Genomic DNA, 23,370 nt, shown 5'->3' with positions numbered 1-23,370 from the left:
TCTGAACATTTCTGCCATATTCAAAAAAACTGACAGTCACCACAGATAAGCTACTACTAAATATTGTAGAAACTTAATTTTCTGTAAAGTTGCTTTGCAATGATTTGTATCGTAAAAAGCGCTATAAAAATAAACTTGAATTGAATCTTACAGCAGTGAGGGTTTGATTGGCCCCTGGCCAGTGCCCACACAGGTGTGACAGATCTGATCAGAGGGATGCATTGAGGTATGACCTGACCTCCAATATCTTCAAGATGCTCTCTGTTCCTGATGTTGTCATTTTTTTCCACTGGGTTGAGCATTTTAGAGAAGAAGGCACATTGATGAAGTTTTGGTGATGTCCTCTGCTGCTGAGACAGGATTGCTCCAACTCCTGTTGTAGAGGTGACTTCCACCACAAAGAGTTTCTTGGAGTCTGGATGAATTAGGAGCTGTGCGATGGGAAATGCTTCGAGTCACAGCTAGAGTCCAGGACAGAGACTGTAGAGTGAATGAGTAATGGACCTGAAGTTACGGATGAAGCATGGATAGAAATTGGCAAAATCAAGGAAACGCTATGACTTTTTTACAGTTGTGGGAGTGGGCCACTCGAGGACTGCAGCAAGCTTCCCCTTGTCCATCTGAACGACCTCATTACTGATTACCCAGGAAGTGAGGTGTGTTTGATCAAGTAGACATGCAAAACCTGCAGCACTGGGGTACTCCAGGAATCTGTCTGGAAAACACTGCTCCAGGGCTGCGTTTCCCAAAAGAAACCGAAGTTGATCGTAGCTCTATTGGTGACATTGATTCTACAATCAAACTTAGGCTTACGATGCTTTTGGGAAACGCAGCCCAGATGACCAAACTGTTCTAACGTTCAGTAGGTTCAGGTTTTGAGATAAGAAGAATCTGCATCTGGTGGACAAATTGGCAAGATATTTTTTAGAACTATCAACAGGGTACTTTTGGGTGTTAGGTTCAGCAAAGATGCAATCCCTGTAATGACTGTACATTGAACCGTACTTTCCAAATAAGTCCAGTTGAGTTTGTTTGTTTTAAAGAATAAGCCTGCAGCTGATTCCAAACTAATTCTGCTAAATCAAATGAAGAAAAGATAATCACTCATTTCTGGACACATCCCTGGCAATAGTGTTTTTCCACAAGTCTTGAGCTCTTTACTGGTGTGTTTTACTCGTACACATTCAAACTCTACACATGATGGGCATTAGGGAGTCTTTATTCAGATGGTATATATATCACACGGTGTGCCCAACTTACGCGCTGCAACAGCAACAGTAGTTTTCTCTCGGAAATGCACATAAAATCCTCATTGTTGAGCCCTGAAAATGACTTTTTTTAAGTTAGCCAGACTCAAGTATTTCAGTAGTGTTTGCAGCACATCGAGGAAAGAAAAGCAAAGCAAATAAAAACAACCCCCATTGTCTTTATTTAATTAGACATTTTACAGTAGTCACTCTTACAGTAGCTGCCTTGTTTTTCCCCATTGTTTCACATATTCTATCACATGGATCAATGCAAAGGAAGAAATATATATATTTATATATGAAAGCCCAAACCAGGAAATTTTGGCAAGATATTACAATAACATGATTTCAGCCCTGTGCATTCAACAGGGTGTATGTTTGGTTCATACATGGCAATTACGTTTGGTGGGCTATGAATCTGCAAAAAAAACATGGTCAGATGAAAGAGGAACCGTATTGAAAACCTACAACTTGAATTCTTCGTGCTGATTCCAGAAATGAATCTCAGTGATTGATATGCAACTATAAACTGCACACAGGTATTTCCCAATGTGCAAGAACGTCTTTTAAATGCAAACCGCACTGAACATGAAATCTAAAAACAACAACAACATCAACAAAAAAAAACATAGCAACTACATTGTCGAGGTCACTTTTAAGGGACGCTGTTTGTCTACTGCCATCAAACACTTTAAACTGCCATGTATTGGACCCAATACTGAATAAAAGTGTGCAAGGAATACAGTCAGTGAAAGGTGTTGACATGCATCGCATTCTGGAGGAAAGCAGCTGCAGAGCTCACCGAACGATGAAGGAAAGTTGTTTTCGAGGCTCCCTGGTAGAGGCCCGTTCAATAGTTCAACAGAGAAGATGGAACTGGTTTCAAATCAGAACAATTAAATCTGTTAAAGCCTTCCTGCTCAGAGAAGCATTAAAACAGCAGAAGTGACTCAGACTGGGAAGAATGCCTTTGCAGAATGTGTGGTTAGTCTTTTGCGCCTGGAAACACCAACTGTTTTATTCTCAAATACATGTTCAAACTAACTGGCCACAAAGCATCTATCTTCACCGTTTCTCCATTGCTAATGGGAGGCAAATTTGAGTTTGGACCGTTCTGGCTTTTAAGGTGAGCAGCTTGAATGACAACAAACCAAGGCCTCGTTCTGTGAAAACCTCTCCACATTCACCCTGCCACAGTATATAAGATGCAGCCGATCCCAGCGTCTGTCAGGCGTCCCGACCCGTGTCCTCCATCGATCAGGAAGAGAGGGGAAGGACAGAGGACGGTCAGCGTATGGCACAGCAAGACCGAGAGCGAGTGAAGAGAAGGGAACACCAGAGTTAACACTGTTCACACACACCTCCGAAAACTGATCCATCAATGAGTGAATCTCAACAAACACCTAAAACCCCAAAATCAAAGTCCAGCCTCATTTCAGGACCATAAAGATTTACAAGCACCTGATTCTCATCTCTGTATCTGAACCTCATCACCTCTGACAGCAGCGAGGACTCGAATTTGGGGGGACAATGTGCCTACCACTAATGAAATCATCTCATAATGCAAACAAAAACTCTTAATGGTCCCAAAGTGGGCTTTTATTTAATTTATGCAAAAAACCAAACAGATAAAATGTGTTTTGATTTTGGGGTGAGATGCACCCAAGCACACTAACATGGCTGTGTTTGAGACGAGCTCTCCACAGCAGGACACATTCTGCTTCGGGACAGGAGAACTGCTAATCTGTACACACACTCATTACTGGTACGGATATCTATGTGGACTTGATTTCTCCATTCACAAATGGTTGATCCAGGAATAAAAAGCGTCTGTGATGTCCGAATGTCCTGTGGTGTGTCAGGGCAGGAGTCTAGCTGTTCTTGAGCAGGAGTCTGTCTTCGGCCGAGGGGAAGCAGTGCAGCTGGCAGACGTCTGGAGCGAGCAGGCCGCAGGAGCGCAGGTCCACACTCTGCAGCGAGGCGCAGCGGCGCAGCAGCGGCAGACACTGCTCCGTCACCTTCACACAGCCTGAAACACAGCAGCGCAGTCACCACTCTGCTTACCTTCAGGATAAACCCACACTGGAAAACACCACCGGGATTTTAAATGCTACCATAAAAACCTATTCACTGATTAACGGCAAGTTCCCCTACTATATACGGTGAAAAAGAATGCATCATTTACAGTGAAAAACCATAAACTGACACTCCCAGAATTACCTGCGTTACATTTCACTTTTTTTTTTTTTGTTAAAATAACTTTCTTCTTGTTTTTTTTTTCTTATGAGCTGTGTACAGTAGGGTTGCATGTCACATCTAATGTTGTTAAATTAATGTTTATTGCATAATTCCAGTTTCAGTGTCACCATGATGGTGTTTAGTGTTTGTGTGAACGACTCTGTGCACCTTCTATATATGTGACCCTGGAGCACAAAACCAGTCATAAGGGTAATTTCTGGACTGAATAAATAATCTCTCCATTGATGTATGGTTTGTTAGGAGGACAATATTTGTCTGAGATACAACTATTTGAAAATCTGGAATCTGAGGGAGCAAAAAAATCTAAATATTGAGAAAATCATCTTTAAAGTTGTTCAAATGAAGTTCTTATCAATGCATATTACTAATCAAAAATTAAGTTTTAATATATTTACGGTAGGAGATTTACTAAATATCTTCATGGAACATGATCTTTACTTAATATCATAATGATTTTTGGTATAAAAGAGAAATGTATAATTGTGACCCATACAATGTATTGTTGTGTATTTCTACAATTTATATACCTGTGCTACTGATGACTGCTTCTGTGCTGCAGGGTCACTATGTCAGTATTTAAAAGCTGCTTGTGATGGGCTTTGGTTCATCATGTGACTCATCACCTCCTGTTTTTGGTGGTCCTCATCATATTAGAAAGGTACAAAACAGATTTCAGTACTTTCATAGGTTGTTATATTAGCATTATATCATTTAAGAAAATTATGTTTTTTAAATTTAAATGTAAGTTAAATTCATAAAACCTAAAATGTTGCTACTGTATTTTTTATAGTAAAACTTTTTTTTTTTACCGTATTTTTTTTCAGTGTATGCAAACAGCTAAAGCGTCGTGCGGTTGTGATCTGTAATGAGCAGCCCGAGGTGAACTACAGTCATAACAGCTGGACGTTCACATACAGCTGTTTCACTGTGAGCTTCAGAGTGCTTCGAGTCACAGAATAATGTTTGGGGAGTATCTGAACTCAGTCTTGGGTATCAAATGCTGACGCATCTTTTCAGGTTTGATGGTGATCAAAACAAATCTTTTACAGATATTCTTTTAACTTATTGCTGTTGTTGTGGCCACATCTCAACCACAAGCTCATTTTTATTCTCAGTAGCTTTGGTTTGATTAATTCATATTAACATGGGTTCCTATGGAGACTGTAACAGGACGAACCTGAGCTTAAACTCAGTCACGGTGAAGGATATTACTTCAACAGAGCAGGGTACTAACTCATGTTAATATGGACAATGTTCAAGTCCTGCGTGTGGGTGTATTTTAACGAGTATCCCAGAGAAATGTCTTGTCCCATAAACCCGTGCTTCTCAAACCTATCAGACGCACCTATTTTGGGATTTGCAGTCTGTACTAGTGAGCCGATGCAAACATCTAAATATTTTGGATGTTACCAAGTTATTACCATGCTATTACTCTATTTACCACCTTTTGTCTTAAAAAAAAATACATTATACATTATAAAATTATCATTTTACCATTGCTAGTATGCTAGTAATGGATTTAATTACATTCCTTTGAACTCAAGACGGCTGTAAATTTATGACAATTTAATTTTTTCCCCTAACAAAACAACATCAACATTACTCTGGAATTCTACAACTAGATATATTATATTTACTAGCATAACTTTGACTCATGATGTTAGAATGTTTTTTGGTGTTGCCCTGGTTGATCAGTGGGTGGCAGCAGAGTGTAATGTGCTCTACCACTGCTGTTCATGTAGTTTACAGTGTGCATATTCATGTCCATTACCAAAATGTAGTTCTACGACTGATGAGAAATGTGTCAAATATATTTAACCTCTGTGTCTTAAGTATTTCTGAGACACATCTGAGAACAAATGTCTGCATAACATGATGTGTAAAGACACAATGTATCCGGTCGAAGCACATGAAATAAACTGTAGCGCTCACTATGTCTCTTTCAAGCATGTTGTTCTGCCTGAGATAATAAGAGTGAGTGTGAGTGTGTACCTGCCAGGCTGACGTGCGTGAGGCTCTCTCGCAGCGGGGACAGGGGAGAGGTCAGCGTGTGGACGCTCTGGTCTGTGATGTGGCAGCACTGGCTGAGGTCCAGCTTGCTCAGCCGAGGAAGATAGCGCACTAGCAGGCGCGACACGGCGTCAGTCACCTCCAGGCCTGCCAGACGCAGCTCGGTCACGTTCTGGAAGCGTCCGCCGCGGTTCTCTCCATGAGCTGTGGACAGCAGCAGCACAGCGTCAGTCACATTCAGTGCTCTCAGTGCTGCCGGAGTTTTAACATGAGCTCTGAAGATACGTCACTACACACGAACACAACCCACATGAACACCGCACAGGAGCACTTGTGGAATACTTCTAACAATGACCAGACGAAAGCTACTGATCAAACGTGAAAACACAGTGTCAGCTGACCCTCAACACTTCATTTTCAATACTAACACTGCAGATGTTTAATGTGCAATACTATCTTCAGCACTGTAGTGTAAGCTGAACTGAAAACCACCAATGAATTCCTGCAGCCACCTCGTGATAAACTGTTCATTCCTGTTCTGTTCTGACAGCACTGTCAGTAGAGATGGACAGAGCGTGTGTGTGTGTGTGTGTGAGTGTGTGAGAGAGTGTGTGTGTGTGTGAGTGTGTGAGAGAGAGTGTGTGTATCAGTGTGTGTGTGTGTGTGTGTGTGTGAGAGAGTGTGTGTATCTGTGTGAGTGTGAATCTCTGTGTGTGTGTGTGAGAGACCTGAGCGCGTGTCGTTGGTCGGCGGGGCCAGCAGCTCCCTCAGATGCGAGTCCTTCAGATCCTCCACCCAGCTGAGGTCCAGCAGCCGCAAACAGGGACACACAGACTGACAGAGCGCCGAGACCGAGGCCCACGAGCAGCCCGCCACGTTCAGCTCCAGCAGCCCTGAGGAGCACAGCAGCACACAATCACTACACCTGCTCTGCTGCACCATCACTCTCACAGATGAAGCACAGCACCCACACATCCTTGAACTCTTTCACTTCCGGATAACGATTCATGATACACATGCCGTGATCCATCTACAGCTACAGGAATGCTCTTTTGATCCAAATATCTGCATCTAATTACATATTTAATTATTAAAAATATAAAACATATTTGTCTTGTTTTCTAGAAGAAATATCTAAACATTCTTGTAAAAGGACTTAAGATATTATGTCTTGTTTTCTGAAGATAAGCAAAAATATCTGCCAAATAAGATTATTTTTCTTGCCCCACTGGCAGATATTTTTGATTCTTTTAAGCAAAATCTTTTCTTTTCTTTTTTTCGAGTCCTTTTACTTGTAAAGTACCTTGATCTTGATTCAAGAATGTTTAGATATTTATACTAGAAAACCAGACAAAGTGACTAAGTATGAAAATCATTTTCTGCAGTGAATGCATTTGTCGGCTGATTATCAATCCTGCCGTGCATGGGTCCTCGCAGCGCTCGGGGTCCTACCTTGCAGACGGTTAATGAGCCACATGAGCTGTTTCTTGGAGATGTTGGTGTAGCCCAGGTTGAGAGACACGGGCTGTCGACGGATGATACTGCTCAGCATGGGAGGAGTTATGGAGCGCTGGCGGCTCAGATCGATCTGAGTCCATAACCTCTTATCACAGCACCTGCACACAAACACACACACAACAGCCACTTACAGATACACATACAGCTGAAAATAAAAGCACCCGCTGCAAAAACTACTTTTTACCACAGCAAGAATAGCAACGCACAGTGAATGAATAGCAAGGTCCACTAGTCATTACTTTTATAAATAATTGCAACAGCATTTAAAAAATATTTTGACATGAAAATTCAAATACGTTTCAGTTTTCAATAATTTATTGTTAATGTAATAGTAAGTAAATGTGACTTGTGTAACTAGGACAACAAATAAAGTGTTCCCTCTATTAATCTATTAGTCTGCACTGCTTGAACATCGGTTTTGTTAGTGAACATCACTATATTCTTCTCCCATTCATGAGGGATGTGTGTCACTGCTGCTTGAACAGGGTACAAGGGCCCTTAGCAGCATGAAAAACAAAACTTTTATTCAACTTCTGAACGGATTAGACTTATCCTAGAAATTGCGCAAATAGCCCTTACTTTATAATCACTAAAAGGTGTTCCTTTATAATCATAACAAAGCAGAAGTGTCAGAAGGTGATGGGCCCGAGACACACAGACATGACATCCTCACAGAACGGATGGACATGCTGGAATATGACCTTTCTGACACCTGCTTCCCAAGATTCACAGCTTTCATCAAATACTCTATTTGAGTGGACTGCAACGACTTCAGGTTTGTTGAATTACAGGGAAGCAGTGTCATTTCTGCGCTTTAGTGTCAATAAATGCTGTTTTCAGACTGAAGAGGAAGGTTGGGTTCACAGTATATCTGATGTGATCAATATATGATATTTACCAGAGTATGTACTAGAGGTCGATCGATACCGATAGCTAGCCTGGACCAAACTGACCCATACAGAGAAATCAACCGAAATGCATTCTGAACGAAAAATAAAATAGTGCTCTACTATTAAAAAAAAAAACAGTACTTTACCATACTTTGTGAATGGATAAAAATATTAATATTGATTATTATTTTGATCATTAAAGTTAGTTCGTAGTTTAACCAATGTTAAAAGAATAAAGTTTAAAATGTAAAATGTATTAGTAGTAAATGTTCCGTTAACACACTCTACACTACTTCCATTAATCTTGATGTTACTAATTATAAAGAGAAACCATTTCATTTCAACAGTCCTGCTCGAGATGGCCATCTTTAAACATCCACACAAAGGCCACAGGACTGAAATTATTGTTGTATACTCTCTGTATTCTATTCTAGAGCCTGTGATGACTATCTAGTCCAGGAGAACAGGTATTACACACCGGTCACGCCACACCTAAAACATTTCAGATCAGTCCTTATATAATGGACATTGGTTATGATAATTTTTGTATCTACTTTGAAGGCATCTTGAGTAAAACAGCTTCAAATTTAACGAAGCATTTGCAGAAGCTTGACCCGGAAGTGGCGAGACCTGTTTAAGATCATGCAGAAGTCAGCTGTGTTTAACCTATCTGATGTTTCCGCTCTGTGCAGCACACGTCAAAACAAACAGCAGGAGGTGACAGTGATTCCTGCCTCTAGTATTATGACAGCAGACCTTCTCAGCCGCTCCAGCAACAGACACAACCTGGAAAACTATGGCCATGGATTTCTGCAGACAGCCGGTAGTTCCAGCTAACTATCGGAGCTGATTAATCGGCAAAACCCATACATCGGTGGACCTCTAGTATGTACTCTGCAGTTGTGTTGTTTGTACTGTTAAAGGGGTCATCAGATGCAAAATTCACTTCTGAACATAAATGTGTGTTGGCAGTGTGTACACAACCACTCTATAAAGATATAAATACAGTTAGTTTCCAATAATAATGATCCCTTTCTCAGATGCTTGTCCCAGGCCCCTCCCACACTGGTGTTTTATCATAGCTCCGCCCTGAGTGACTGTCATCAGTCCTCCACTGCTTCACCACAAGAATGACTCGTGTTGTGTTGTTGATGTGATGATGAACACAGCAGTCATCATTTACTGCTAACATCTGAGCGCTGAAGACGCAGTGGATTACATTTGTTTCTGAAGAGAATGTGTCTATGTTCACGCGATCATTCGTGATCCAGCGTCACCTCCAGAAGAAGTGAATGGAAGCTTCTTTAATCAATCTTTGGCCTTTCCTAATCATGTGCTCGTTAGCAAGAACAGCTGGTCAGTCCTCTGAAGAGAGGGGCGGAGTCAGCAGAGCTCATTAGCATTTAAAGGGACATGCACCCAAACGGCTTGCTGTGAACAGAGCTGTTTTTGACAGGATAAAAAGGTGTTGTTTTACACTACCACTGAGAAACTTTAACCAAAGTATGATATAGACCTTTGATTAAGACCCTAAAGAATCTTATCAACTTGTGGAAAATTAGCATCTGGTGACCCCTTTAAAGTGTGAGAGTGATGTCGGTGTGGTGTCTGGTCCCTCACCAGCGGCTCCAGGTGCGGCACACTCGCATGCAGACGCACAGCTGCCGCTGGCTGAGGTGCTGGAAGACGCGGAGCCAGACGTCCCGGGGCAGCACGTGCGAGGCTCCGCTGTCCAGCGGCAGGCAGTGGGGCTCGGGGCAGGCCGGCGGGGGCCGCACCAGGTGCCGCTCCATCTGCAGCGGTCGCGGCGGAGAGGGCACAGCCACGGCGCTCCTCTTCAGCAGCTGTGAGCGCGGCGGCGCCAGCGAGACGCTCCCCGGGTGAGAGCCGCCGTTGGCCGCGCCGGATCCGGCCGTCGCTGTGCTCTTGTTCCAGGGAGCGCTCTGGCCCTGCCGGCCTGCTCCGCGGATCCTGCTCCCACGGACGGCCTTCCCAGCAGCGTGCCGGTGATTGTTGGAGTTCTCCTTCTCCTGCAGCTCTCTGCCGCTGACCCGCGTGCGGCCATTGCGCGTGTCCTGTCCGTTAGTGCGCTTGGACGAGGACAGGCCCTCAGGACCCGCTAAGTGTCCGTAGCTCAGCGGCTGCGTGGCCGAGAGCGGTGAGGATGGGGCCAGGGCTTTGTGAGCACGGTCGCCCGAGCCTTCCTCATCATCGTCCGGCTCAGCCTCGGCGAGTGTCCTCCGCAGCCGCGTGCTGGCGTCTCCCCTGCGGCGCTGCGTCTGGTCCTCCTGCTCCTGCGCCGCCACGCTCTCACCCTCAGACTCCTCGCTGGCACTGAAGCCCAGCTCCGCCAGACGCCGGCTCCGCTCACGCTCGCGCGCACCGCTGCCGTACGCCGGGGAGGACGGCTCCGAGGCCCCCGCAGGGGACGGAGAGTCTGAGTCGGATTCCGAGTCTGTTTCGGAGCTGGAGGAGGACGAGGAGCTGGAGTCACGCACTCGCTCCAGGAGCTGGCACATGCGCTTGAAGCGCTCCAGTTTCTCGCGGTGATGCGAGCGCTGGTCCTGGCTCGGCGTCGAGGCCTGCACTGAGCCGGAGCCGTGTCCGCCGCCCGACGAAGAGTTCGGCCCGTTCGCTTCAGAGGAGTCCGACGAGTTGGGCTTGGCTTTCTGCTGAAGACGTTAAAGAAAGAGAGTTACTCTACAGAGACACTGACCACCGTGCATTTCACGTCAAGACTCAAAGACGAAGGAGAAGAGAACGGGCGTACCTTCTTCAGGTGTTTATCACGGGCTCCTTTGATCTGTTGGGGACAAACAGAAAGACACGCAGTGTTCATACAGTACTCTGAAGTGACACACCCCATGACAGCAACGATCAGCAATGCTGCCAACTTCTTTCAATGGTAACTAGCTCGAAATGTCGCTCGATGATGTCATACGTTAGTCAGCATAATCATTACTTCATTGTGTCGCGTTTGCATTCTGCCTAGTGTCAACCCTTTATGTTTGTTTGTCTCGCTCCTGCTCTCTGTGCTCACATGCTGAATTTTAATCCAGCCAATTTCACAATAAAACAGTTTTCATTGATATATCTTCCTTTTTCTGTTGTCAGACAATGAGATTAATATGAAATAGTGGCTCAAACATAGCCCAATAAGACTACACAACCAGCCCTCCAAGCTGTTAATCTGCATTAATAACCTGATTTATAATCGAGACGTGCTCAGACAAAATCAAATCCCCAGCAGATTTGTGGTTTCGGCTAGATTAACATGTAAATGATCATTCAGGTTAGAAGCAACAGAATATCTGTTTGAAGTGAGTGCTGCGCTCCTCTCAGAGATAGGTGTGTGCGCAGCGGGAGAACAAGACCTTGGGCTCCTGCGCCAATACTGACCAGTCTTTGTTCGGGGAAAAAGTAACTAAATCTGTAAAGTTGCCAACACTGATGATCAGTCACAACAAAAATATAGCGATAATTATGGCAATCTGTGGGCATCACAAAAATACAAACTCTGGGGCTTTTCCTGAATTATTTAGGGAGTCTTTAGCAAGACAGACCACTGACACTGCCAACAAACATTAAAATAGCATTTAATAACAGGTGCTGTCACATTTACTCTTGACACAAACCTCAGTGGTAACCCACGCATTGAGGAATTCACCTGATGGGCTTCTGGAGTGAGAGAAGTCTGGGGAGGTCTGACACATGAATCTACAGCGTCGAGGGGTAAAGGCACTTGATCTGGCAGTGTGTAGGGGCTGATTTACACTGACCGCATTCAGTTCAAGAATATACAGTGCTGCTCAGAAAGCATCGGTCACGTATGGGATGTCTCCGTGATCTGACTGCACCTTCAACATATGACTCCAACACACATTTCTACTACAGTTTACAATTAAATGCAGCCTTTCATGAAATAACAGAGACCTTTTTGGTAACTATATATAATAACTAGGGATGTGCATCACGACTAATTGCATTAACATTGAAGCAGAACATCTTCCAACCGTCTAGTAGCCTAACAAACCCCCAGAAGACTGTCTGAAATGTGTTTGCCTTGATCAATGTGTTCACTGAATCATCGTTAGCCAATATGGAGAGATTTGTTAAAATCAACTGAATCAACAGCCTTTGATAAACAGAAGTGCTGAAATAAACGTTAGTCAGCACAATTATCGTTGTGTTTGTTGGTTACCACTGCATCTGCCTGTGTGTCCGGCTTCGAACACGCTTCATGTGAATGAAAGCAGCTGTGACAGATGGCAAAGTCACAAGAAAGCTTGACCTGTTATTAAAGGCTATTCTGTTCATTAGGATACTGATATAACAACTGTTGATGAGGAGTAAGTTTCATTCACAGTGTTTCCTCTTTAAACCAGTATAACAGAACCATTATTGTCCCTCACAACACTGCAACAAGGACACCTTAAAATGAAGTGTAACCAAGTATTATTTTTAACCGTATCATTAACATGACAGTAATTTTAATAAAGCCTCTGTAAAAATATGAAGAAAAACAAATGTAAAGCATAAAAGGAATGATTAAATGAATGTCTAGTCTTCACAGAGCTGACTAGCGGTCTCAGTAGTGTTGAGTAGTAATAAGCAGTTATATGAAGGTCATGTAGCAGAAACGAGCACCTGCTGGCTGTTACTCACCTTCTTCTTGGAAGCGCTCTCCTGAGGAAGCTCCTTGTCCTTCTTGCGTCTGGCTCCGTCCGGCCGGGCCGTGTCTTCCAGAGACAGGCTCTTCTTCTTACTGGGAGGCGGCTCATCCGTCAGCTTCCAGCGGCTCACCTCCCCGTTGTCCATGCGCCTCTTTCCTGAACCATCTCCTGGATCCTAAACGCCAGACGGACCCCACATTACTACTATTATTATTACGGTGAAGCCCACGATTAAGTGAATATGTAACAAGCTGGAAGCTGTACAGCTATAATGCACTTCCATATACTCTTTAAAGGCACTTTTGCTGGAAAGATGGCATACGATGCAAAACATTACTGACTTTTCTACACATTCTTACCAGCGCTTCCATGAAAACTCATTTATGCAATTCTGCACAGTAGGGCTGTCAAAACAAATGTTGAATTTAAAATAAAAATCCACCTCTGAAAGCAAAAACACTGCATTATAATGTTCGGTGTGCATCAGAGGCACAAGAGATGATGAAGATGAAGGTGTTTTGTATTTTAATGCTTTTGTTAGTCTATCCAGCTGAAGCCATAAGAAGCAGCGCTGTTCATTCAAAATACTGCAGAAACAGAACATCGATGAGGAGATGATGCTGTTTACATCAAAACTGACACCAAGCCGTTCACACAGAACACATATTTATCAGTCCCTCCAGGATTTCACAGAACCTTTTTCTGATTTTTTGCTGCCTAAAATGACTGATTTTGCTGTGGCTTTCTCAAAATTTGCAGTGATATTTGTGGCATTTCTTAATTGTTCTGCAGTGAAAATATACCACACACAACATTCGTCTAACACTGTTATGACTTTTCTGACTTTGAGAACCGCTGTAGGTCTCCAGACTAACGTTTGAGGACACCAGCACCAGTAAGTTCTGCAGCAGGTGTCTCCAGCACCTGACAGTAAAGCACTCTCCCTAATCACACACACACATCTCAGAGACGGCTATCTGATGTCTGCATGTACATGTGCAAGACGTATTTTAAGAGTGCTTGTTCATCTGCAGTACGTCTCTAAGATGTGTCCTGTTAGATGTCAAATAGACATTTATTAGAACGCATGTAAAACTGCTTCTGAGACCTTTATCAGATGATTCCCAGATCTTTAGCAGACGTCTTACAGATGTACTTGTGCTGTCTGGGTAGTTGAGATGCATTCATAATGTCTAAATATCATTTAATAAATACAAAAACATATACATATATATATATTAGGGAGTGGAAATGGCCTATAAGCAGATAATTTAATATCTATTTTATTTTTAGTCTTTGCTTTCCTACAGTAATCAACATTTAAAGTGGATCAGAAAAGTTAATCAAAGTTGTCCTAAGACGAGAACGGGTATTGTTTTGGTTTTGGGACAACTTTGATGAAAGGTTTTGATCCTCTTCAGATGTTGACTACTGTACATCATGATACTTTTAGTGTTATACATGAGGGAAACCTATGAAGGAGGAACAAATATCCTCACATTAAAAAGAACTCTCAAACTCAGTAATAATTAAAGCTTTGAAGTGCTGGGAAACATTAGAGCACATCTGCCACAAGTTGTTCCTGCAGTTTCACTGTTAAATCAGTGGTGAACGGTGGAGATTTGTGATTATTGAACAATGTTTCTCCTGGTCTCCACATCAGTGGTGTTTGTTCTGATATCTGCTTCAACAGAATTCTGCACCGAATGTGAGTGCTCCTCGAGATTTCACAGAGATGAATCAGAACACTGATTCTGTGGTGAACTCGACTGGTTTCTTCACTGTGTCTCCCAGCGCTGTGTGTATCAGTGTCGTGTGATCGAGATCAGCCCGCGGCTCCAGCTCCAGCAGATAAACGGTCTGCGCTGTGTAGCTGTGAATCGCAAAATCCTGGAGGGACTGAAAATTTATGGCATTCTCTAGAGGGACATGTATCACTGTTCCACTCGCGCCTCACACAAGAGAGACGCATGTTCAGAAAGACATGTAAACTGAATTAAGTTCAACTTCTGAAAAACATGTCTCGAGGCTTTCTCCTTTCCCACGGCATCTCATGTTTTTACATGAAAAATGTGCTCTTAGTGACTGGTTTTCAGTCCTGTGTATTAAACTATACATACATACAAGACGCTGCTTTGTTTCTAATTGTTTAAGCAACTTAATTAATTATACTTGGTTTTAACATTATTTTAAACATTATGCACTTTTTTCAAAGATAGTCGTGTTATTTTATTGCTTTGTGGCCTCAGGAGAGAAGATAAAAGCTTTATCCCCTAACTGAAATTATGCCTTTTAAATTCTAATATAATCTGAATATTGATACTATTTATGTACAAAATATGAATTTAGTTCTTCAGTCATTTTAACAGCCCTACTGCACATTAAACCTTGTGATTAAAATAAAAAATTTCCATCAAGAAAACATGATCTTGGTCACAAAACACAGAGTACACAGCATCAAAGTAGACTCTGAACAAGGTGTGGAGATGGAAGCAGACGATCAGTGAATGTACAGACTGTACGGTCTGCAGACTCTTACCTTGCTGGTCTTTCCCTCCTTGTGGCACTTTGGACACTCCCAGCAGTTTGGGATCTCATCATTAATAATGCCTTCAGCCCTGCCCATCTGAGGAGAGACAGTCGATCAGCAGTGTTCCCGGCAGCGCTTCAGACGCTTCAGAGGGGGACACTAACCTTCAGGCAGCTGGGGTGGATGATCTCGTTACAGATGGTGCACTCCATGAGCGAGAGGCTGAACTTCTCCTCCTCTGACTCCACCGTGTCCTCCTTCCCTGCTTCACCGCAGGCGAAACACACGGCTGTGTGCGGCAGCACCGGCTGAGGAGAGCGAGTGAACAGAGTCACGCTTCACCCCGACCCAAAGCATCGCTAGTGTCCTATCAGCCGGCCCCAGGAGTGAAAATCACTCACAATTCATTGTAGAATAACCACTTAATAGTTTCCACATCTTATACTGTTGGTTGGCAATGTTTTTTTGTTTTCCCTGAAGTGCAACACAAGTCTTCAGACAGAAGATGCTTGTTTTATCTCTTTCCTGCTGATGCAGAGACTCTGGGTTTGTGAGGTAAACTCTATGATTATTCCATGTTAACACCACATAATGGCTTACTCACGGTGAAAGTGAAACTATAACGATGCATAGTGCTTAAAGATGCGTTACATTTAAATGATTATGGCCACGTGAAGCTGTTAGACAGCATAGGAGGATTTCCTAGAAGCAAGGATAAAATAACATCTTGTGTGTCTTACCCAGCCTAACAAAGCTGAGATGTGCTACTTTATTCACTAAAATGTGTTTAATCTTACCACGCTGTTATTTAATAGATTAAATGTACTAGAATTTTATTGAACAGTATGTGAAAATAAGAAAATTTTAATTTTAATCAAGGATTTGTTGACTTTTACTGCACATTATTTTGAAATGTACAGAAATGTGTGCTTTCATATCACTGCTTTTGCTGTATAAGGATCAGATAAAAGCAGGCTCGGGGAGCAGACGAGGCTTCTTTAAAAGTGTTAGTGAATCCAGGCCGATGTGTGTAATGCCTCTGACGCTGGTCTGGACTCACCGCAGTGCACTGCCGGAGCAGACAGGACTGCTTCATCCGGCCCGGTCCACCGAACTTCTTCATGTCCTTGCAGAAGTGGCACTCTCCGCACTCGGTCCGCATACAGGCCTGACAGCGCCGGCACCGTGTCCGCCGCCGCCGCGCGCCCCCCAGCGCCTTACTGCCAGACATCCCCTCTGCATTCAACTGAGAACAACAAAACAGCTCAAACACTACAGCTAACACACTCACCTCACAGTCTACAAGCAGTGTCTGGACGCAGAAGAACCCCTAAACACTACACTAACGCTTTAGCTGCACAGTATTTGCCTGATAAACACTCACAGCTCACGCAGGACACAGATTCACTCTCTGGCTCGATACACACACCAACACGTGTCAGAAGAGGGATCTGGCGCCATCTCGAGACTCACTGACAGACGAGAGCATCAGCAGTCTCAAAAACACAGCCTAGAGGAGCAATTAGACTGAAAATAAAGAGTGGAAGACATCAGCTCAGAGAGTAACACTACTAACAGTATATTCTACTGAAGCACTGCTCTTGATCACGAGGAACGTGTCCTGTCCCTTCAGAGAGAGGTTTCTCAGCCAGAGCCGTGCTAAACACCTCATTCTGAAGATCAGGAATTAAAATCAATCCTAGCTACTCTCCTCACTGTGAGTGATTCATCCATGCATACTTTGGACCTTGTAATCTTATAATCCTTAATAAAAATGTCATAACCTGCTCTTCCTGTAATGTGACACATGAATTAAAAAAAAATATATAATGTTAGGTGTTGGAAGAATTAAGATAATAATAATCAGGCCACCGGAGCTGTAGACTTCTCTCTTCAGTAGAGGAGTAAAGCAGATTTAGCTGAAACCACTGTCATCGGTGATTCATTAGGTGCAAGTCAGCGGCTGACTGTTTTTGAGAATTAAAGATCACTGAACACAAAATGAATACCCATGGCGCCTGACGATATATTGAGGTCTTATGAAGTGAAACGATCGCTCTGTGCAAGAAACAAGTTCCTCAGTCAGAACTCACTTTCAGACACCTGACAGTCACTCCGATTCAGAAGAGCCGTAAAAAACATTACATTTAGTCATTTAGCAGATGCTTCTATCCACAGTGACTTACAACTGAGGACAATGGAAGCAATCACAATCAACAAAAGAGCAATGATAGGCAAGTGCTATAACACAAGGTTTTATTATTATTATTATTATTATTATTATTATTATTATTATTATTATATAAATAAAAAGAAAACAGATAAAATAGAAAAAGAATTTTTTTTTTTTTTTAGAAAACAAGCAATTAGTATTAATAGAGTGCAAGTCTATTAGGGACAAGTTTTTTAAAGACTAGAATTAGAATAGAGAGTGCTAGAGTTAGAAGGTCAAATAAAGATGGAAGAGATGTGTTTTTAGCCGATTCTTGAAGAAAGGCCGGGACACACCAAGCCGACTTCAAAGAACTAGCGGTGATGAAAGCCAGCAGTGTTATCGCCTCGCGTCGGCAGTGTCGGACCAAAAAGCTGCACTCTCACCGATGGCCCCGACGTCAGTTCAACATGTTGAATCAGACAAACTGCCGCCGATGTGAGCCTGACGAGAGCCGACGAGTGGAACACACTAAACGAACTAGCCTGACCGTCACTCACAGTCGATAGCACACGGCCGATCGCCAGCTTGGTGTGTCCCGGGCTTAAAGACTCAGCTGCTGGGATTGAGTTGGGCAGGACATTCCACCAGGAGGGAACATTTAATTTAAAAGTCCGTAAAAGTGACTTTGTGCTTCTTTGGGATGAACAATCAAGCAACGTTCACTTGAAGAACGCAAGCTTCTAGAGGGCACATAAGTCTGAAGTAATGAATTTAGGTAAAGGGGTGCAGAGCCAGTGGTGGTTTTGTATGCAAACATCAATGCCTTGAATTTTATGCGAGCAGCTATTGGTAGCCAGTGCAAATTGATAAACAGAGGTGTGACGTGTATTCTTTTCGGCTCATTAAAAATTAATCTTGCTGCCGTGTTCTGGATTAATTGTAAAGGTTTGATAGAACTGGCTGGAAGACCTGCCAAGAGAGCGTTGCAATAGTCCAGCCTGGACAGAACAAGAGCTTGAACAAGGAGTTGTGCAGCATGTTCGGAAAGAGAGGGCCTGATCTTCTTGATGTTGAATAAAGCAAATCTGCAAAACCGGACAGTTTTAGCAATGTGGTTTGCTGGAACCACAAGCAGTTCTGTCTTGGCAAGGTTGAGTTGAAGGTGATGGTCCTTCATCCAGCAAGAAATGTCTGTTAGACAAGCTGAGATGTGAGCAGCTACCGATGGATCATCAGGATGGAATGAGAGGTAGAGTTGAGTGTCATCAGCATAGCAGTGGTATGAAAAGCCATGTTTCTGAATGACAGAACCTAATGATGCCATGTAGACACAGAAGAGAAGTGGTCCAAGAACTGAGCCCTGAGGCACCCCAGTAGTGAGATGTTGCGACTTGGACACCTCACCTCTCCAAGATACTTTGAAGGACCTATCTGAGAGGTAAGACTCAAACCACTGGAGTGCGGTTCCTGAGATGCCCTTTGTCAGTAGGGTTGATAGGACAGCCTGAAAAAAAAAGAAAAAATATTGGGATAGCAGCATAGTGCACGTCCAACTTCAGCCGGTTGCGTCAAATTACAGCACTGAATTACACATTTCTATGGATAAAATGTATCTAAAAATAGTAGGAAACAGAATGAGATGCTGCAGGAGAGTTACATGATCCAAGCTGCCCAAAACATGAGAATTCTTTATTTTAAGCTTTAAGCTAATGCAACAGCGTAATGGCTTGTTCTGTCAGGCGCATTGACAGATGTGTGTGTCCTCAGCGCAAAAAAAACTTTTAGTTTACGGTCATACCCTTATAAACAAATGTCCCAAATTCACACGAGTATTTGCATTTTTGCATAAATGTCCGTCCTGACAGTCTGTGTTAAGTTTGAATCTTTACTGAAAGAGCGGCGGGTGCATGCACGCGCGTCAGACAGACGGAAAACAGAGACAATTAATAATCAGCAAAAACACTCATTGTGCTGAAATATCAGTTGTTGAATTACGGTTTAAAAGTTCAACATGCAGAGTATTTTATGAGAGTAGGAACTGTAAGGGGATAACAGTGTGTAACTGTCTGAATATAAGTATCAGACGCTTCATAACCGCCTTTAACAGGATAAAGAAATGACAGGAAGACGTGACTCTGATCAAAGTAAACATTACTCTGTTAACACTGTTTACAGCTGAGTTCATGATTTTATTCGTCTTTATCATCTTTATTATTATTTTATTTTTTAATGCAGAGGTTTAAAATATATTCACTATATACAATGCTGAACAAATTTATTAAAACAGATTAATGTAAGGTTTTTAACAAATCATGGTTTGTGGCCCTGCTGCTCTAGACTAACAGTACTGGTGATTACCAAAATCACTGTTTGGCTTTCTGTATGGGTTAGTCCTCCAATACACACCAGATCTGTAGTTACAGTAGTAGGCTATTTCTGATGCTATAATATCATTATTGCTGTTATCTATGAAAGAAAGGCAGAGAGCTTTATAGTGTTTTTTTAATTACAGTCGAGAAGTACATAAACAATGCCTGCAAGAATGCAAGCTGTTATGAAGGGCATAGGAGGCCACTGATTGCTTGAAGGACATTGGGCAGAATGTGTAAAACTAACAGTTATTTTGATAATCGATTAGTTGGGCGATTATTCAGGAAAATAATCGCCCAACTAATCGATTATCAAAATAACTGTTAGTTTCAACTCTAAACCGAATTCTTCTAAATTAATGCTTCTCATTGTTTATGTAAAAAAGGTGAGATGATGAAGACTAGTTTATTCAATTTATACATGATAAACATCCATGTTTCATCATTGTTAGGTGCTTTAAAGGCACAATACGGAGGTTTTCACCACTAGGGGGTGCATATTCAAAACAACAACAAAGGTGAAGCTTGATGACGCTGTGTAGGAGGACGTCCCGGAGGAGGTAATGAATTATTATTATTATTAATTATCTGTACTTTCCACAGTTATTCAAACAGCAAATAAATTATACAGAGAATCCGAGCAAAGAACATTTACTTTGTCAAAGAAAAATATGACTGACTTCAGTCTAGCACGAGTTTAAGCACTCTGAAAAAACTCCCCTCATAATCAGTAAAGCTGGCTGTACACGTTTTTATGAATGAATCTCTTACATCATAGGTACATCTGCACTGTTCATGATGAGAGAATTCAGTCGGCGAGCCTGTGCAGTGAGCAAAACAGTCACCTGAACGCCTCTGATTGGCCATCGCCTTCATAAGCTCATCAGACTCGTGTGTGATTGGTTATAATCACAACTCTATAAAATGGCCTAAAAAATCATAGCGCAACATTGAGCAGATCTCAATTTAACGCTGCAGTAAACACTTTTCATTTCATTTTTATGTTATTCGTAACAGCCGTAATGGCTTTAGTTTAACTGCACTGCAGCATGTGTGTCCGTGTGTTGTCATAGTTTCTACAAGCAGAACCTGAGGATAGTTATAAGATATGACGTCACTGATAGAAGACGATGACCAGGGACGAGGCATTATTTAAAACAAATCCTTGGGAACTTTCGGGATAACATAAATACACCACTGCGTGAAATATACCACACTGTAGTGGTAGAGTAGTTTTTGGATATTTGACTATGAAAACCTTACATATTGTGCCTTTAATAATATAATTGAATGCAAGTTTCACCAGTTAACTGAATCGAACTCTCTGAAAGAGCTTCAGACTTCTCTGTTTGGCTCTGGAGTTCAGGTAATAATGGTGTAAATAATGCTCCGCTTCTTGCACGGACCGACTGTTTCACTTCATAAGACCTCAGTACATCATCAGGAGCCACACGGATTCATTCTGTGTTTTTCATTTTCAAAAATGGGCAGCTGCTGACTTGAGTTTATGAATCACTAAGAAGTACGGGTTCAGCTAGAAATCTTCTGGACTGATTTCACTACTGAAGAACAAATGAGTTCTAGGATGGCCTGAGGGTGAGTAAACGAGTAAACGCTCTTCTTTGGGTGAACTATCCCTTTAATCGAGCCACACACTATAGATGAACAGCAGCTCACACATCCTTACAATCACCATATCATCATGGACTGCACACATCACACACCTCTATCTGTTAAAATGACGTGGATCATGATTTGAGATGTTGGTCGTTTTCATCCATAAGGTGACCGAAATCCAGCCGTTCTTCTTGTATCCAGTGTAAGACAGCAACAGCAAGGGACTAATACAGAATCCAGTCTACAGAGTCAAATATAGCGTCAGTAACTAGACTGCTGAACTACTGATGGAGCGGTGAGATCTCACACACACGCACTGCACCTGAAACACACGCACGGTGGAGATGCACTGCTGATGCCACATTCGTTTATTTTAGCGGTTTCAGAAGAAAGCAACATGAATGCATCAATAATGAACATTCTGTGTGATAGTGAAAGTATTCTGAGCATGATGTGAGATAATGAAAGTGAGCTCTCCTACACGGCATGACTCCAGCTCAGGATTCGAGGTGAACCGTCAGGTGTCCAGTATATCTGAGAGTATGATAGGGTCCAGGACAGAACCATCAGAACCGAGAGAGGTGTTCCTCGTGAACCTGAATCTCTTGACTGAACATGACACTTTCACTATCACTGACACAGAACACACACTTTACACCGCAGTCACTGTTTGCTCTCAGTGTTGTGCTGTATCATGACACTGCTTGGGTTTTATAACTCTAATAACTCCAGTGTACTGGAGCAGGTTCTTCTAACACTAACTGATTTCCTTCACACTCACACACACACACACACACACACACACACACACACAGTGTCAGGTGAAGCATGGGCCTACAGCGAAACACGGGCAGATCCGCTCAGACACAGTGAGGCTTCAGAGAGCACATACCTGCACTAGAACACTACACCTGAACAGATCGTCTCGCGCTGACATGTGTAGCACAGCTAACACGAGCAGCTAACCAGCAGCACGCTAGTCTGCTCAGCTCCACGCTATCTGCTGCTGTCTACACGGAAACAGCACAGCAGCCCGAGACGAGCCCGGCTGCTGTTTACCTGACACACAGCACGACACGCGGCGACGAGCCCAGGAGAGCCCCGCGAGCCGAGCCGAGCCGAGCCGAGCTAGCACGGGTTAGCAGGTTCATTCAGCAGCGCCACTCTCTCTCTAACCAGGGCTGCTAGCTCTCGCGCACACGGGCTCTACTAACCACCCTGCTCCGGGAGGAACATCGCCCACCGAGCAGTGTCCTAATCACACCTCAGCTCCACACACACACGACAAAACACGACGAGCTAAGCGCGCAAACAGCGACTCACCTGCTCGCGTGGACGCGCATACTCCTAGATCGAGCATTAGATTGATGTTCGAGAGAGAGAGAGAGAGAGAGAGAGAGAGAGAGAGAGAGAGAGAGGGAGAGCGCTTCCTCGTTCCTCCTGCTCTGATCAGGCTCCCTTCACAGCTTCACTCGAGTGACTCGCTTAAACTACCATCATCTCCATCATCTTCATCATCTTCCTCTCATGCACGGGGACGCGCTGCTCCCGCGGGTGTCTCCAGCTCCTCGGAAGATCCTCGTGTGTGATCCAGAGGCCGATGTTCCAGGCGCGTGTGATTCCTGAGCGCTCGGCTGAACTGAAAGAGAGAAGCTGTCTTTTGTTCTCTATTGTGCTCGTCTCTCTCTCTCTCTCTCTCTCTCTCTCTCGGTGCTGTCTGTGTCCGTTACCGAGACCCCCGCGAGCGGATCCGCTCTCACACCTCACACACCACGCGCTGCTCCTGCTCCAGCAAACCAAACAAACACATACATACATAGGGTAAATACAAATATGGAGAGTAGGAAATAAATAAATAAATACCAAAGCTCCTCCCGGTCTGTGCGTCACAGCCGAAAGGCATCATGGGAAATGTGGTCCATTAGTGCCCTACCCCAAAACATTCGTGTTACGGTTATAAGATCGCTTTTTATATAGCACAACGCTTCAGATGTCATATTAGTTAAATAAATAAAATACAAAGTAGTGTTTTCAGTGCTGTCAAGCAATTAATCGCATCCAAAACAAGTCTTGTTTACCTAATATACGCGTGTGCGTACTGT

The 23,370-nt window shown here is 43.1% G+C and overlaps 1 protein-coding gene across 7 annotated transcripts; it reads right to left on the bottom strand.

The window, feature by feature from the left end:
- Positions 1-1,406: 1,406 nt before the first annotated feature.
- Positions 1,407-23,106, bottom strand: zgc:158376 (uncharacterized protein LOC100101643 homolog). 7 transcript variants are annotated; one of them, XM_042745088.1, is made up of 12 exons: positions 22,592-23,106; positions 16,512-16,654; positions 16,188-16,373; positions 15,292-15,435; positions 15,137-15,223; positions 12,590-12,772; positions 10,695-10,727; positions 9,545-10,596; positions 6,969-7,132; positions 6,245-6,409; positions 5,499-5,720; positions 1,407-3,276 (listed from the first exon to the last, which is right to left on the bottom strand). In XM_042745088.1, the coding sequence occupies exons 3-12, from the start codon at positions 16,356-16,358 to the stop codon at positions 3,119-3,121; spliced, it is 2,379 nt and encodes a 792-aa protein (XP_042601022.1). In that variant the 5' UTR covers positions 16,359-16,373; positions 16,512-16,654; positions 22,592-23,106; the 3' UTR covers positions 1,407-3,118. The 7 variants fall into 7 exon arrangements, with proteins under 7 accessions (XP_042601022.1, XP_042601024.1, XP_042601021.1 ...); XM_042745090.1 differs by having other exon boundaries at positions 16,512-16,637; XM_042745087.1 differs by lacking the exon at positions 22,592-23,106 and adding an exon at positions 21,376-21,509.
- Positions 23,107-23,370: the final 264 nt, after the last annotated feature.

The sequence above is a fragment of the Cyprinus carpio genome, chromosome B19 (assembly GCF_018340385.1).
Source record: "Cyprinus carpio isolate SPL01 chromosome B19, ASM1834038v1, whole genome shotgun sequence".
NCBI lineage: Eukaryota > Metazoa > Chordata > Actinopteri > Cypriniformes > Cyprinidae > Cyprinus > Cyprinus carpio.
The sequence above is the reverse complement of the archived record's forward strand: the minus strand, read 5'-3'. Positions and strand labels throughout refer to the sequence as shown.